Source organism: Abramis brama (genome assembly GCF_963993115.1).
Source record: "Abramis brama genome assembly, chromosome: 9".
NCBI lineage: Eukaryota > Metazoa > Chordata > Actinopteri > Cypriniformes > Leuciscidae > Abramis > Abramis brama.
Window position 1 is genome coordinate 33,070,664 of NC_139971.1, and position 16,316 is coordinate 33,086,979.

General features: G+C 40.0%; 3 protein-coding genes across 3 annotated transcripts in view; 1 reads left to right on the top strand and 2 right to left on the bottom strand.

The window, feature by feature from the left end:
• Window positions 1–16,316, bottom strand: part of LOC311089526 (hydrocephalus-inducing protein homolog) — a gene marked incomplete at its 5' end in the record, with an annotated part of 145,440 nt that overhangs the window by 41,192 nt on the left and 87,932 nt on the right. The window lies entirely within an intron of this gene.
• LOC311090040 (uncharacterized protein) lies at window positions 2,834–4,520 on the bottom strand (the record flags this gene model as incomplete). Its single annotated transcript, XM_084125139.1, has 2 exons — window positions 2,834–3,075; window positions 3,160–4,520. The coding sequence occupies one exon, from the start codon at window positions 4,518–4,520 to the stop codon at window positions 3,360–3,362; it is 1,161 nt and encodes a 386-aa protein (XP_083981265.1). The 3' UTR covers window positions 2,834–3,075; window positions 3,160–3,359.
• The window catches only part of hydin (HYDIN axonemal central pair apparatus protein), a gene marked incomplete at its 5' end in the record, with an annotated part of 52,575 nt that continues 41,898 nt past the window's right edge, over window positions 5,640–16,316 (top strand). Inside the window, 10 exons of the mRNA XM_084125140.1 lie at window positions 5,640–5,654; window positions 8,475–8,574; window positions 8,903–9,021; window positions 9,872–10,095; window positions 11,443–11,510; window positions 11,619–11,854; window positions 13,289–13,389; window positions 13,468–13,603; window positions 13,729–13,893; window positions 14,844–14,996. Of these exons, the coding sequence (XP_083981266.1) occupies window positions 5,640–5,654; window positions 8,475–8,574; window positions 8,903–9,021; window positions 9,872–10,095; window positions 11,443–11,510; window positions 11,619–11,854; window positions 13,289–13,389; window positions 13,468–13,603; window positions 13,729–13,893; window positions 14,844–14,996 (1,317 nt within the window). The remainder of the gene's footprint in view (window positions 5,655–8,474; window positions 8,575–8,902; window positions 9,022–9,871; window positions 10,096–11,442; window positions 11,511–11,618; window positions 11,855–13,288; window positions 13,390–13,467; window positions 13,604–13,728; window positions 13,894–14,843; window positions 14,997–16,316) is intronic.

A 16,316-nucleotide genomic window follows, 5' to 3' on the forward strand; every position in this document is an offset into this window, starting at 1 on the left:
ATGTCCAACTCCAGATAGTCTACTTAAGGTCTTGAACAGTTCATTCTCAAATTCTCTTCCTTGGTCATGATGTAATTTATTTGGATATCCAAAGCGTGGAATAAAATCATTGAAATATCTTTTCTGCAGCTGTTCTTCCAGCCTTGTTCTTGGTTGCATAGGCTTGAGCACACCTGGTAAAGTGATCGACTACAGCCAGTATGTACTCAAAACCACCTTTACTTCTTTCCAAGTGGAGATAATCTATGGAAACAAGTTCAAGAGGAAAAGTAGTTGTAATGCTTCCCATTGGAGCTCTCTCATGGGTAACAGGCTTCTTTTGCTTAATGCATGAACATCTTCTGGTAACATAATTTTCAATGTCCACTTTCATATGTGGCCAATAAAATCTTTCTCTTGCCAGATGAATCACCCTCTCTGTGCCAACATGACCCATGTCATTATGAAGATGCTTCAGAACCTTCTTCTTAAATTCAGCAGGTAAAACCAGTTGTTTCTGATGAGTGGTCTTGCGATACAACAAGCCATTCTCAATGTGAAGTTTTCGCCATTCATGTAATAATTTTTTTGCTGGGCCATGTCACCCTCTTCTGACTTCACGGGTGAGATTTTGGTTGTTTTCTTTAAGTTTGAATATGTCCCCAATAGCAGGATCGTCTTTCTGTGCTCTCTGTAACTCGCTGTGATGGATCGTTGATAGAAAATCATGGGGAGAAAATTCTGGGCATGTGTTGGTAACATCAGAGTTTTGAGCTGTAAGCAGAGTAGCTATCCAGGCTACTTCTCTTTTCTTTGCTACCTGGCTCCCTTCCCAGGTTGCACGGACTGTATCAATGGACATCTCCTCTGAGCATGAGGCCACATACTGCCCTATGTCCAGAGGACAACGAGAAAGAGTGTCAGCATCTGTATTTTCCTTTCCTGGTCGATACTTGATGTCAAAGTGGAAATCGGACAGTTCTCCCACCCATCGATGCCCCACAGCATTGAGCTTGGCGGTGCTCATCACATAGGTCAGAGGGTTGTTATCAGTGTATACAGTGAAGTGGGGTGCATAAAACAGATAATCCCGGAATTTCTCACATATAGCCCACTTCAAAGCTAGGAATTCAAGCTTGCCAGAGTGAAGGTTGTAATTTTTTTCTGCTGGGGTAAGGGTTCTAGATCCATATGCAATGGCCCTTAACTTTCCATTCTGCCATTGATAGAGGACTGCCCCTAAACCCTTCTCAGAGGCATCAGTATGGAGAGTGAATGGGGAGTTGAAATCAGGATAAGCCAGCACAGGTGGATGGGTAAGAATGTCAATCAATGTTCCCAGGGTTTTCTTGTGTTCTTCAGTCCAGATCACTGGTGATTTAGAAAGAAGCTGGTTACCTTTCCCTTTTGCTTTGTTGTTTCTTTCCTTCAGTCTGATTGCATTATTTTCCTTTACTTGCAGAAGGTCATAGATGGGTTTGGCAATTCTAGAGAAGTCCTGGATGTATGTTCTGTAATAGCTTAAGAATCCCAGCAATCTTCGTACTTCTCCAATGGTGCTTGGGGACTTTTCTCTCAGTGACAAAATGGCATTGAGGTCTTTAGGGTCAATGCGGACACCTTCAGCAGAAATGAGTCGTCCCACGTAGCGAACCTCTCTTTTGAAGAACTCACATTTTGTTGGTCTGAGTTTTACCCCATGTTGTTGTAGTGCTTTTAAGACTCTTCTAAGTCTTTCAAGGTGGTCTTCAAAAGTCTTTGCATAACAGAGTATATCATCCAGGTAAGGTATGCAGCAATCATCTCGAAGGGAGTCCAGCATCTCTTCCATGCTTCTCTGGAATGCAGCAGGTGCGTTGGTCAGCCCAAAAGGAATCCTTACCCACTCGTATAACCCCCATGGTGTAATGAAAGCCGTCAGATGTCTGGATCCCTCAGCCATAAACCCTTGGTGATATGCCTTCCCTTGATCAAGGATGGAAAACCAACTGTAACCTCCTAAAGTGTCTGTAATGTCTTGTATACGAGGCAATGGGTGTCTGTCTGGTACTGTCTTCTGATTAAGTGAACGATAATCAATGCACAGTCTTTCTTTCTTACACATACAACAGGAGCAGAGTATGGTGACTTGGACTTAACAATCCAACCTTTAGCCAACATGTCTTGAATGTACTCCTTAACTTCCTTATAGAGTGGTTTAGGTATGGAGGCATATGTTCTTTGCACAGGTATGTCATCCTTTAATGAAATAGTCATCTGTAGATTAGGAATGCATCCTATCTCATCGTTGTCACGTGCAAACGCTGCTGACTCTTCATAAAGCAATTCTTTTACCTGCTCTTGCTGTTTTTTACTGAGGTGGCTAAGATCAACTGGAGGATGCCAAAGTATTGTAGAATTTTTTTCTTCATCTTTGGTTCCAGCCAGGGAGTCCATACTGTTCACTTCCACAGACAAAAGTTGAAAATCTTCTTGACCATTTTCAATTATTTTTCTGACTGTCTGTATGCTCCCTAGTGTGGTCTTTCGGGGCAGTGTGATGCTATGCATGGTTTGATTGCCAACAGGAATTTGAACATATGGATTCTGTGGATTTTCAATTTTTAAAAGTCCCTCGTCAACAATCAACTGGTCCAACTGTGGACACTCCATGACAGGTTCAAACAGCACCACTGAGCTGGTTAGATAAAAGTTATCTGGAACACGACACCTAACATGAGTGACACAACCTGAGTGGATAACAATATCCTGCGGTCCTATATTTAATGAGACCTGGAAATCCAAATCTTGTTTATTTGAGTTTTTTTGGTATTGAATGAGATTGACAAGAGCATTTGCTTTATCACCTTCAATTTCCATTGCTGTGCTGAGGAGGTTAGCAAGGGTGAACAAGGCTTGAGTTTGATTTTCCCCACCTCTTATGATCTCTTGGACGACATTAAAGCCTAGAATAGGTCTTTCTAAGCCAATAGTGCTTACCAGGAAAGGAACCTGTATAGCCAGTCTAGGGTTCTCATTCCCTAGAAGGTTAAGAGTGATCTCCACCCAACCAAGGAAGGGTATTAAGTCCTTTTTTACATCTCTGACCTCCAGTTCCTGTGGGTCAATAATCTCTGTGAGTGGACGAAGCTTTGCATGAGGTAAGTAAATTTTTTTCCAATTAAAATCCATAATGCTCACCTGAGCTCCTGTGTCTAATAAAGCATTGACAGGACAACCATTCATGGTACATTTCAGCAGACACTTTTCCCCTACAAGTTGAGCAACTCTCATTTGATTGGGCTGGTTTGGAAAGTATGGAGAAGTAATATTGTGAATTTCTTTTGACAAAGTGGAAGTGGCTGTAGGAGCTTGTAGCATTTCATACTGGGACGGTTGCTTTAAGTCGATCGCTGGTTGTCCCTCTGCAGTGATCGATCCCCGTTTCCCTGATCTCTTGGCTTCCCAAGGCAGCCGACAGCTCTGTGTCCCTCTGCACCGCATATAAAACAATGGCTGCAAGTGGTCACATTTTTTTCTGTGCATTCGGGGCATCGTGACTGTCCTTGTCTTTGAAGAGAACGTCTACTTGAAGAGAACTGTGGTTGGGGTCTTGATCTGTATTGACGTTGTGATTGATACTGTGTGTCCGGCTTGTAGAGTGACATGGTAGATGATGGGAACGGTGTTGGATGCTGAAAGTCGAATGTGGGATGTTGGGGTGGTTGCTGTAATTGCTGATATCTTTGAAGTTGTGGCTCACTGTATTCGTGCCATGAATTAGGAGGTTTTGGTAATCCAGATTGTTTCAGGGAATTCACTGCAGTAGTTAAAGCTTCGATTTGTACCCTCAGCTGCTGAATGGTCTTATCTTTTGTCGTCTCATCCACTTTCACCACTTCTTTAGCTCCCTTGTCAGACTCAAACTGTGCGCTATGTGCATGCACCACCTTATGGCGAGTAGACTGACCCAGTCGGCGTTGTCTCTCGCTTTCATCACTTGTAATTCTTATTACCTGCCTCAGCAGGATTTCATCAGAAACATTGGGGTCTGAAAGGAAAGGTCTCAACTCTCGCCGAATGTCACTGTGCTTTAGGCCGATGCCTTGTGACACAGTATGGAGAAACACACTCTGAATTGTATGGTTGTCGTATCTGATGTCTGCATTTAACTGTCTAGAACAGAACAATACCTTCTGCTTTAGACCGATCATGCGGTACAGGAATTGTTGTGGCGTCTCATGGTCATGTTGCTTGGCACTCATAAGTTCCTGGAAAAGTTCAGTACTGCTGCTTTCACCTAGATGAGACTGGAGAAAACTCTTCAATTCTGCAACAGTTATGTCATCTTTGGTTATTAACATATCTTTAAAATTTCCAGGTTTAATCATGCGAAACACCCCTCGAATGATCTCGCTTTCAGTGTAACCTTCCTTAATGCCTTCATCTATTTGCTTGCACAGGTTGCTGAACCTTATGTCAGACACACTGTCTCCTATTTGTCCTCCATGGATCTTGAATTCTCTACGCTGCAACATTGGAATGTCTCTGAGTGAGACCATGGTGTCAGGTGCAAAATTAGATGTACTGTGGTCATTGAATTCCTGTCTTGCAATGTTTGAAAATACAGGATTATTATTGCTTGGAAGATGTGTGTGTGACATGAGTGAGGGTTTAGGTAGTGTGGTAGGAACAGTTCTACCGGCTAAAAGTTTTCTACCTAAAGCCTGGAACACACCAAGCCGACGGTCGGCCGTCGGGCAGTTTCCATGCGTCGGCCGACTAAATCTTCTCAGTGTGTTCCGCACCGTCGGCTGAAATTGGTCCTCGTCGGCTTTGTAACGGCCGATTCAACATGTTGAATCGGCGTCGGGCCGTCGGTGAAAGAGGGAACTCTGATTGGCTGTTCAGCTTAGTGAAGGAGGTAGTGCACGAGAATAATAGCAAAACAGCGAGCAAAACAGTCAAAACGGTACAGATAGAAGGCTGTTCTAATGATATGTCATCTTACCTGAGTGTTCCTTGGCGCATATTTCAATATTAACACGAGAGGAGTGGAATAAAGAAAGTGTTTAGCAGGATTGATATTCAAAACGGTAAGCACGCACTGCTTTGTTTATGGTTTGTGTATCTGCAGCCGCAGCGTCGATTTCCCTTTTTGAATGACGAATATAGTTGATATATCTGCAGAAATAGACGGTTGTCTCATTTACACGCAGGCGCAGAACGCGCTTTCTAGCTAACAGTCGGCTGTAGTTCTCTCGGTGTGTTCAAATGCACTTTTTACCGGCTTTGTCGGCTTGGTGTGTTCCAGGCTTTACTCCTCATAATTTGATAACAATCTCTGGTACTCAACCTCTGAGGTGTCTGTGTTATGAGGTGCAGAAGATGGCTGGATAGGCATTTCAGGCATAGTAGTACGTTGTTCTACAATTTCATCAATACAGTCCTTTAGATTCAATAACACAGTCATTCCTTGGTCAGGTCTAGATAATTCACAACTATTCATGTAAGTGACGATGTAATTAATGTAGTTTTCTTCGTCGTCGTTCTTTAATAGTGTGACATCCGCATCTGATGCTGGGTGAATGTCTTTTGCCAACTGAAAGAGTTCACCTGCGTTCAAAGTGTAAACTTTCTTCTTGATGTCCCAGGTAAGTCTCTTTCTTTCTTCGTCGGACATGATGCACTTCCAGGTAACGTAGACTAACCATGTTCCGTACAACAACGATGTTCCGTACAGATGACCTTTTCCCGCCGATCGCTGAATAAATACTAACAGGTTATACATAAACTATATATGTGTGTTATCATCATTTCTCCCTCTTTTATCCCTGACCAAGAAAGAGAATCCCCCGCTGTTTGTTTCAGAGAGATTTCAGTAAGTTTGCTAGGTGCGCCCACTGCGCCTGCTAATGGAGGGTAGGCAAGCTGCAGCCCAGATATTAGCTTTAGGTGGGGAGACAATTACAGCAGTGAAAATGTACATTTCAATTGGATTAATGCTTCTCACAGTACTATAGTCTTCATGAAATGATTATTATGTTATCACAAATCATTAAATATATTACCTTTTATTGAATAACTGCTTTGAAATGGTAATTTTTAAACGTAAATTCCGGACGATGGCCGCTTGGCGCCACTCTCACACTGAGACAGGCAGCAGAGATGCAGCACGTCTGTCAACACAGACTGCGTGCAGTGATGATTATATTCATAATATTTTAACATTTAAAATAGTCATTCTTTAATAGACAATTAAAATAAATAAACAGCTCACAAATGATAATTTTAAAGTCAATTTTTGCAGTTGAAATCAAGGTATGCGCTCTGTACGGAACACCGTTGGCAGCCTGTACGGAACACCGTTAACATCTGTGAGCATCTGAACCCAGGCGGAGGAGGGACTTTACCCCACTTTTCTCAAATACTATTGGTCCAAAAGACATCAATCAAAGAATATATCCTCCAATAGGAATTTCCCCAGAGAATAAGCACTCACACAAGCATGTCTGCCTCTCAGAAACAGAGGAGTGGCCGTTGACGTGCGGTGAAAGGTGAAAAGTGTACGGAACATGGTTAGTCTACGTTACGGTAGCTCTGGTCACGTGGTGATGCTCTTGGTCAGGATGATGCTGGTCACCTGCTCCCCTTAGCCTCTCACACACGTGTTGCTCCCTTTTAGAGGAATGTGCTTTGCTGTCCTGTCCCTAGGTTCAAAATCACTGGACCAGACGTCTTAAGAGTAGCGCTGATCCTGGAATGGACGAGCCCCCAAAATCTGTTACAGGTCCCGGGCAGTCGGGAGGACTGTAAGCAGTTTAAAAACTTAACAATACATGAGAGAGAAACAATAGTTAGTGGTTGCTTAAAGGACCTCTTTGTTGTCTTTTAATCAACATTGTACTTCAGAGTCATTAAGACACTTTGAATCACAGGATTCATAAATACATTGAAATACATATAACATATAGATACTTAAATCAAATCACAATAAATAAGTAAATAAATAAATCCAGAAACCTTAACCATATGTACAGACATGCTCTAGCCTAATTCACACAACTGGCTGAACTCGAAAGTATTGAGAATGAGGACATACTCATAGGTAGCTTGCGGTCACGTGACGAATTGAGCCCGTCCACCATTTTGGGAGGATACGCTATCGGTTGCCAGGGGCAACAGTGCAAGAGCAATACAGAGACGGAGCAGGAAAGACGGCTCGAGGAATTATAATAGAAATTACGAGAAAATTAAGAAGAAATGGAGATGAATGCGGCAAAAGAAAAGGGTCCTTACAGGGAGAAACTTACTACCAATGCCAAACAAATTTATTTTATTTTTTTTACTTTTAAAATACGAAAAAACTGTAACACATGGTTGCTACGGTTTCCACGACAATCGTGTGAGACACTGGAGCAGTTTTTTTACACATCAGTGTTTTCCAGGCATTCTAAAATAGTGCGACAACCTCCTCTACTACCAATACAAACAATGAACGGCGCTGGCAGGTATCCTCCCAAAATGGCGGAAAGGGGAGGATGACGCGGTCTCTGAGGGCGGGGCGCTGTGTCGTGACGACATCTCCTCATTCTCAATACACAAATTAACTTCTTTATGACAAAAGCATATATGTATATGATATATATATGACATTAAAACATGTAAATAAACATTTGATATGAAAATTAATGAATTTAATAACTAACCTTAACAATAAATGAGAGAGAGACAATAGTTAGTGGTTGCTTAAAGGTCCTCTTTGTTGTCTGAGGATGCATCACAATCGTCACGGCAACTCCACTCTCTCAACTGTCAACCAGAATTCGGAAGATGCAGCTGAGCTGCCCAATGTAAACTCACTACAGTAATAAAACTTATATATATACAAGTAAACTGAAATAGACATAGGTAATGAAAGAAAGAAAGAAATATATACAAACAATCCAATATCCCTGTGACCCAACTAAATTCAGGGTGGTCACAGTAATAATAATGACTTTACCATGAATAAATGGTAAAGTAAATAATATGACATTGATGTAATTTATTATCTAGTTTCATATACACTATCATTCAAAAGTTGGCCCAGTAAGATTTTTTCTTAAAGTAATAAATACTTTTATTAAGCAATGGTGCATTCAGTTGTTCAAAAGTGACAGTAAAGGCTTTAAAAAAAGGTATAATTCAAATAAATGCTTTTTTTTGCTTGTGTCATGGTTTACACAAGAATATTAGGCAGTACAACCATTTTTGACATTGATAATAAAAAGCATATTAGAATGATTTCCGAAGGATTGTGTGACACTGAAGACTGAAGACATTACTTGGCTTCTGACAATTTTTAAATATTCTTTAATAGAAAAAGAGTCATTTTAAATTATAATAATATTTAAAAACTTCTCTTTCACACTTGTGACTTTACATTACGCTTATATAACAAATAACATCTGTGGAAATGAATCAAAATAGATTTTTTTGTGTTTTCTCTTTGTTGACTTTCTGTTGTTTTACAGAAGGGAGAAATTTGGCCCAACAGCACTGCAGAGGTGAACATCATCTTTAAACCTCAGGAAGCCAGGATCTACCAGCAGACTGTTTACTGTGAAATCACTGGTACTTACACCATTATAACAGATGTTGTGTTAAAAACAATCACTTTCTACTGTTTCAGCTTTGCTGCTCATGCACACTTGCATTGTTTTCTGACAATGCATTAGTACATTTGCATGTTGTGCTTAGGCCCATCTGCAGGCCTGGAGATCAGGTTTGCATTTATTTGCATGTTTGAGTAAGGTCTGACAATATTCTGGTTGCTTGGATTAGTAGTGACCTAGAAAGACAGACTGTTGATATTGTAGCAAGTGAAATTTAATAGCCTGTGTCATTATGCTAACCTTTGCTTTTTTTTGGTTTCTTATTTGAATACTCTGTACTTACACAGGTCGTGAATCTCGGTTGCCACTCTGCATACAAGGAGAGGGCGTAGGCCCAAAACTGCAGTTCAGCTTTGACTTTCTAGACATGGGAAACATTGTCATTGGCTCCAAACAAAGCTATAAGGTACAATTGTTGAAACCTCATGTAGTATCTTTGTTTTAATCTCAATGGTAAAAGCAATTTGAGCTTAAGTTACATTGTATCCCATTAAATCCTGTAATAATTATTATTCAGTTGTTCACATTTAAGCAGCTGCATAACACACTAAAGGTGCAAAATGCGTCCATATTGACATAAAATTTTACTAATTAAACATTTTATATTGGAGTGCTGCAATGATTGCAGTTTGTAAGTGTTACTGTCCCCTTCTTAACCCTCAGCGCAGTCTAAAAGACAAAACCACTTAGCGTTACCTCCTCCAAATCATTACACAGACTAAAGCATGTACTGTACTAGTGGTGGGAAGAAACTATTGATGTAACAGAAGAACCCTTCACAGAATTGATTACTGTGAAGCCATAACAAGCAGGATCTCACATCAAATTTAATCAGGATGTTGCTCACAATCTGCCAAATGTAGCATGGACTCGACAGCAGTTTTAATTGAATAATAAATCCCCTTATTATTACCGAGTCTTGAAATAGACTAATGTTTGGCTCAGTTTGAATACACTCCATGCTGAATTATGCAAACATTGTGGCTTTCCAATTCCTTTTGTTATTTGAGCTTTTGGATGATCCCAATAATATAATTGTCCTGAAAGTTTTGGATTGTTTGTTTGAGTCTGATTTGTCCCTATGGGCCTCTTTTTGAGGTACTATCCAAGTGTATGATTAAACAACGTAAACTGATCCCACCGGTGAAAGAATGAAACAATTGACGTTCAGTCTGTGCAAGCATAAACCTTGGAGAGATCTATAGACCCTCTTTCTTTTGTGTTCCTTCTCTCTGTCTGTTTTGTCTTATTCTTAGCTGCGTCTAAGCAACAAGGGACTGATAAATGGTGCGTATAAACTAGTGCAACCCAGTACAGTGCTGGGGCTTTGCTTTTCCTTCAACCCCTCTGAAGGCATGATCCCACCCGGAGTCTCCAAAACACTGGAGGTCCACTTCTCTTCTGACAAACTGGGTGTTATCTCTGAAGAGTTACACTTCAGTGTGGTGGGAAACCCTGAGCCCGTCATTGTCACATTCAGGTAAACCTCACAGATGAACCCTTTATATAATAACCCTTTATTTATTTATTTTCAATTTTCAATGATGTCATTTCTGTATGCGTTGCCTTTTGTGTCCATGAGGAAAATCACATTGCATTTAAAAACTAGATGAAATCACTCCCAAAAGGATTACATTTTAGGTTTAGCTGTACATAGTAAATGATAGAAATGTTTGAATGTATGTTGTTTAAGGCATTTAATCATGTTCTTATCAGACTCTTGTTTTCTCTCATTCTAGACACAATTTATCACCTTATCAAATTCTGTCATAAATGAAATATCATCTAAACATATGAAAAAGTCAAATGTATGGCTTGGTATCTGTTACAGAAAATGAACCTCTTTTGTCTTGAATTGCTAATTTTCCACAACACTAGTACAAGTTTCTAGCCAGTCCCCATTGCTTTCCACCGTTATGTACTAATGGCAGTTTTAAAACATTAACCCAACCGTGACATATGATAGATTGCCTGTTTTATTCATACACATTCCACCCTGGTAGGCAACATACTAAAACCTTTTTACAATTTTATTTATACATATATAGCCACATTTTTTTATTATTATCTGAGTAGGTACTTCTTTTGAATAAGTAATTATTTTGTGATCGTAAAAAAGTATGCTCTATATATAGTATGAATCTGTGTAGTGGGAATTTATTCCGGACATACTACTGTACATTGCATTCTCATTGTGATCTACCACCTGTGTCGCTTCATTGCCATTTACAAATCTTCTCCTGTGGCCTCATGGGAAAGTAAAGTGTCCAGTGGATGCGCACTTCAAAATCGTCCCTGAAGTAGTATGTCCTCCGTCTACTGTTTTATGAATACTGTGAATTCCGGACTTACTCTTTTCATATACAATACTATACTATATAGTAGGGAGGTCTGATTGACCCAAATTGTACATCCTTCCCTTTAATCAATCCCCTCTTATGACCATTAGCAAAAAACATCAATGTTTCTCCTTCACTCTTTGTTTTTTTTAATCATTAGCTTATGGCTGATTAAATGAACCTGTACAGGCTGAACCTTAATTAAACGAGTGAAGCAGAGCTCTGCTGAAATCTTTCAAACAAACTAGCACAAGCCTAGTCCCCTTTGATTAAGATGGATTACCACTGAAAGTGCAGAATGTATACATTCCACAACTACCACTGCCTTGTCATCTAAAAACAATGCCACTCATTCCTCGTTCCACTGGACTTCACCTCAACAGCCTTTTAGTTTTGTATAATTACTTGTGGTGCAGCATTTTCATTGCCCTTTATTCTTGTTGAGTTTTTTTTTTTTTAAAGTTTCCTCGCCCCTTCATCTCTTGCAGGGGGTGTTTAACTGGGCCTACATTCCACTTCAGTGTCCCAGAGCTCAACTTTGGGGAGGTGTCCTTTGGTAAATGAACTTGCACTCTCCACTTCATCAATCAGGATCAATGTTAGTGTTTAATCCTTGTTTTGCATATTAGTTGTGTAATCAGGAATCTTCTATCACTGACCCAAGGGTTTCCGCAAATGCTGACATGTCGCCTTAGCAACACTTCAGTGGTGCCCATGAGCTTTGGACTGCGGATCCCCGGAGATGGCACAGGACTGGCGAGCAGTACCAGCACGGACCAGGTCACTCAGCTGAACAGAAGTGAATGGGGACTGGGAGACAAAACCAAAAGAAGACAGAGAGAGTTTATCTTATCACCCAGCACAGGCACAGTTCGTGCTATGGCTGAGATAGATATACAGGTATGTTTGCGCTTTCTGATTCTAAGCTGACCCGTCAACATATTACCTCGCTGAATACCTCAAAGCGATTTGAATCAATTTCCCTATGCAAAAGCAGAAGTGACCTGTCAAGATGTTCCCTATGACCTGTCCGTGCCACAAACATCAACAGTCTCTCAAGAGTCGAGAAACTTTGGTCTTTAAACTAAGTGCAGCCTTAAACGTCCATTCAGAGCAGACCTTTAATCTCTGTTAAACCTCAGACAGCTTGGACTTTAAAAAAAAGGGCTGTTGTATTCCATTAATAGAAAAACGGGAGGTGGAATATATTGGAAAAGGTGATAAATGAGAACAGTATCTCCAGCCTCTCTCTCTCTCTCTATAGGGCTGTGATTATCTCACCCATGCTCCTTTGGTTGCCAGGTACCTTGCGTACCTGTCATGTGCTGGTCTTTTCCCATCAATGGGAGCTGTCAGCACTTTGGAGGGCTAATCTGTTGGATGTGTCCGCCTGTCTTTGTGCTTTCTGTGGATGTGGGTGTCTCCTGTCAGTGTGCAAATGTGCCTCTCCCAGTCTGTGACAAGAATGTGGCTCACTGTGCTCTAATGAGACCTCAGCAGAAGAATACATATTAGGGGGTTGCGGTTAGTCGTATTAGTGGAATGGGACAATATTCCCAGATGCATCACACAGCTGGCCGGCAGCCTCCCAGACATGTTAGAATAATAAACGAAACGCACCTGGAGAGTACTTTGCCGTTTTTCTCAGGTGGTTACATTTTGTGGTGACAGTTGTCTGTGATCCCATATGTGAGGTTTCAGAGCACTTAAAGCACTGCAAGGAGAGGAATACTGCAATCTGAACAGTTTGGAATTACGTGAGCGCTATATTTAGACAAGCAGCTGTTAAATCTGTTCAAAGCTTTTATAATAGTGATTTAAACTGATATATTTAAGTGGGGTTGTTTTATAAATTAAATACAGAGATATAAAATCTTATGAAGAATATATAGTAAACTACCGTTCAAAAGTTTTTGGTCAGTAAGATTGTTTTTTTTTTTTACAAAGTCTTTTACATTGTTACATACAAATTTTAATTGAAATAAATGCTTTTTTTTTACTTTTCATCACAGAATCCTTGGAAAAAATAACAGTTTCCACAAAAATATTAATTAGCACAACATTCTACATTGATAATAAAAAGAAATTGAGCACCAAATCATGATATTTAAACGGTTTCTGAAGGATCACGTAACACTGAAGACTGGAGTAATGGCTGCCGAAAATTTTGCTTTGCCATCTCAGAAATAAATTACATTTTAAAATATATTTCGCAATGATTTACTGTATTTTTGATCAAATAAATGCAGACTTGGTGAGAATAAGAGACTTTTTTCAAAAACAAAAATAAATGTTAAACGTTTGAACAGTAGTGTATGTGTGTTTGTTTTTCAGTTAACCTTTTGCTCCAACACGGTGCAAGACTACAATCTGGCTTTAGTTCTGGATGTTCAAGGTGTTGGAGAGGAGGTTTTAGCTCTCCCAATCAAAGCTAGGTAATACACTTTCATCGGGGAAATAAAGTGGTCTTGCTGTTTTCCCTGCACAAAACATATTTCTGATTGTTCCGGTAGATGTGTTGTGCCTGATGTGGTCCTCAAGAACCCAGATCTTCAGTTCCAGCACTGTTACCTGGGTCATCCCTATGAGCAATCATTTGAGCTCATTAATGATAGTGACCTTCCTGCGTGCTATGGACTTCTGCCTCAGGTGATTCCTCCCAATCAAGTAAAATTTATTGCATTTTCTATTGTAGCCCTTTCCAATTTTCTAGGTCAGACATTAGAGATATGTATTTTGGTTTTCAAGCATATGACACACGTTTCTGTTTGCAGCCGTATGAGGAAGACCCTGCTCTTCTTTATTCCAGTCCTCACGCACGAGGGGTCATCCAACCGTATAGCACAAAACAGATTCCAGTAGTTCTTCAGGCGAAGACAGTGGGCAGCCTACAGGAAACAGCTCACATTGCTATACTAGGCCGTCAAGACCCACCATTGGTGAGTATATGTCTAATGTATGACATTACGGCAAGTGCATATTTTACACTAGCACTCAAAAGTTTGGGATCGGTAAGATTTTTTAATGTTTTTGAAAGAAGTCTTATATGCTCATCAAGACTGCATTTATGTAAAAAAAAAAAAAAAGAAATAAAAAATGTACTCATGTTCAATTGAACCAAAGTCAATGGTTTGATTCCCAGGGAATGCATGAACTGATACAATGTATAACTTAAATGCAATATACAGTTTGTTGCTTTGGATAAAGCATTTTCCAAATGCATAAATTACATGTATGTGAAAGCAAAAATGTACTGTAATTAGACTATGTTCTTCCTTCAGTTGGTGTTCCAACAATTTTTAAGATATCGTGTATTGTAAGTGTATTGAATAAAAAAGAAAAATTACCCATGTGTCAATGATTAATGCAATATTTGCAAACAACCTGTATTAGAAACAGAGTTGGCTGTTATGATGTGCAGAAAGCGTTAAAAAATCATGATATCTCAGAATGAACTGATTTAGTTTAATACCAGCACATTTGTACATTACAATAACAAAATGCTAAAGAACAGTATAGAACAAAAGGTGTATTATTTTTTTTTTGTTCCAGAATGTGTCAAAGGCTCTTTAGAATCAGAATCCTTGCCGCATTTTCACATAAGAGACGGTTCCTCTCTTCAGCTATTACGTGAGATGCTGCGCTAAACAGCCTCTCTTTTTCTGTACTAACACTATCATCAATCATCAGCTGCTGTTTACATTAAAATGATTAAAATGGATCATTTCGTGTGTACACTGCCTTTTCTCTTTGTCAGAGTTTATCTACGCTGTTAATAGATCTGTTATCAAAATGGTTTCTGTCACAGTCTTCGGTTTACGTTCTTTCAGTGGAACATCACAACATTTTCGCTAAAAATCTTTGATATGTGTAATCCTTTTCTCCATAGGAGCTCCTCCTGTCCTGTGTTGGCCAGGGACCTTCCGTATCTGTCAATGCTGCCAAGCTGAACTTTGGCTGCATTCCTGTGCTGACTGATGTCACAAGGACTTTGCAGCTGTCAAACGACTCCCCAATCCCAGCCAGATTCTTTGCTCAAATGGTGGGTTCTAATGCTACAGAAGGGATGAAAAGCTTTGGCACTGTATCCCTTTGCCCTTGTAATGTCATTTTCCTCACCTGATGCCTATTCTACTGTTTTCTTACTCTGGGTCCAATATCATGGTCTTGTCTCCATGCCTTGTGAATGCTCTTTTAGATTAGATTAGATAAGAGTTAGCGTAATACCCTCATATGTCTTTTATAAATCCTAATTTCTCCTAATTTCCATTTTTCGCTTTGGTCGCTCTTTATATTAAATAAGCTCCTTGATTCTCAGCACTGATAAATTTAGCATTAGGCTTTGTTTAATTAGTCCATAGAAGGATTGCATGCAACCACACACACATACATCAAGAGACTTGGACACATATATGGACAAACTCATTCAGATATTAAGGGTATCCTAGATTATGTGTCGACACTCATTGGTAAACTGATCCTGTCTTCTCCTCCAAGGCTGAGGACTTTTATAAGCCCAGAGTTTTTACTAAACATTTTCCAGCTTTAGTCGATCCTGAATTTCATTACAGGCGCTCGATAGCGTGGCTGAGTGCCAGGCTGATGCTGACAGCAGTGCGTCGTGAATTGAAAATACTCACAACGCAGTCTTTCGCTTTTATGCGTCCATCTGTTCATGTAGTTTCTGATAAACAAGTATTGTGAGTTTTTCTGAAAGATATGTCTCTCCTGAGACTGACTTTTGGTTCCATTGTAAAGCTCTACAGCACGATGAAGTTTAAAGCAATCAATGGTGTTAAACCTTCTAATGCAGGTCTGATCTGATTATTGAAATTTCAGCTGGCTTGTACTTTACTTGATTCCTCTCTCAAGGGGAAATCGCCCCAACCTCGATCTAGCTCCCTATCGACCGGCTCGTCTCTCTGTCTTCCCCTCCTTTATCTCTCTCCCACTTGCTTTGCCACTTCTCTTTCATATGAAGACTTACGGAGTGATCTATGTCTCCCTGCTGACCTCCTTTAGTCCGGCGCAGTTCAAATGATAGGGCCCTCTCTCTAACCTCTACCTGCTCAAAGGCGTTTCCTCCTTGCTGAATACTGAATTTGTAATTTTCTTTCTCCAAGGGCAGCCTACTGCTGGTGATGACTGTGTTGAAGCATAAGCCATTGGCAAACTTCTTTTGTAAATTTAAAGACATACTATTGCATTCTAAAGGATCATGGTTATGCAACAATATGTTATGAATTTCTTTGGAATTACAGCATATTTCAAAGGGACCCTTATATAAAGTTTTACCAAACCCTTTACTACCTCTGATGATCAGATTCAGTGTATTTCTCCAGAATTATTCATGTGGCTCTGC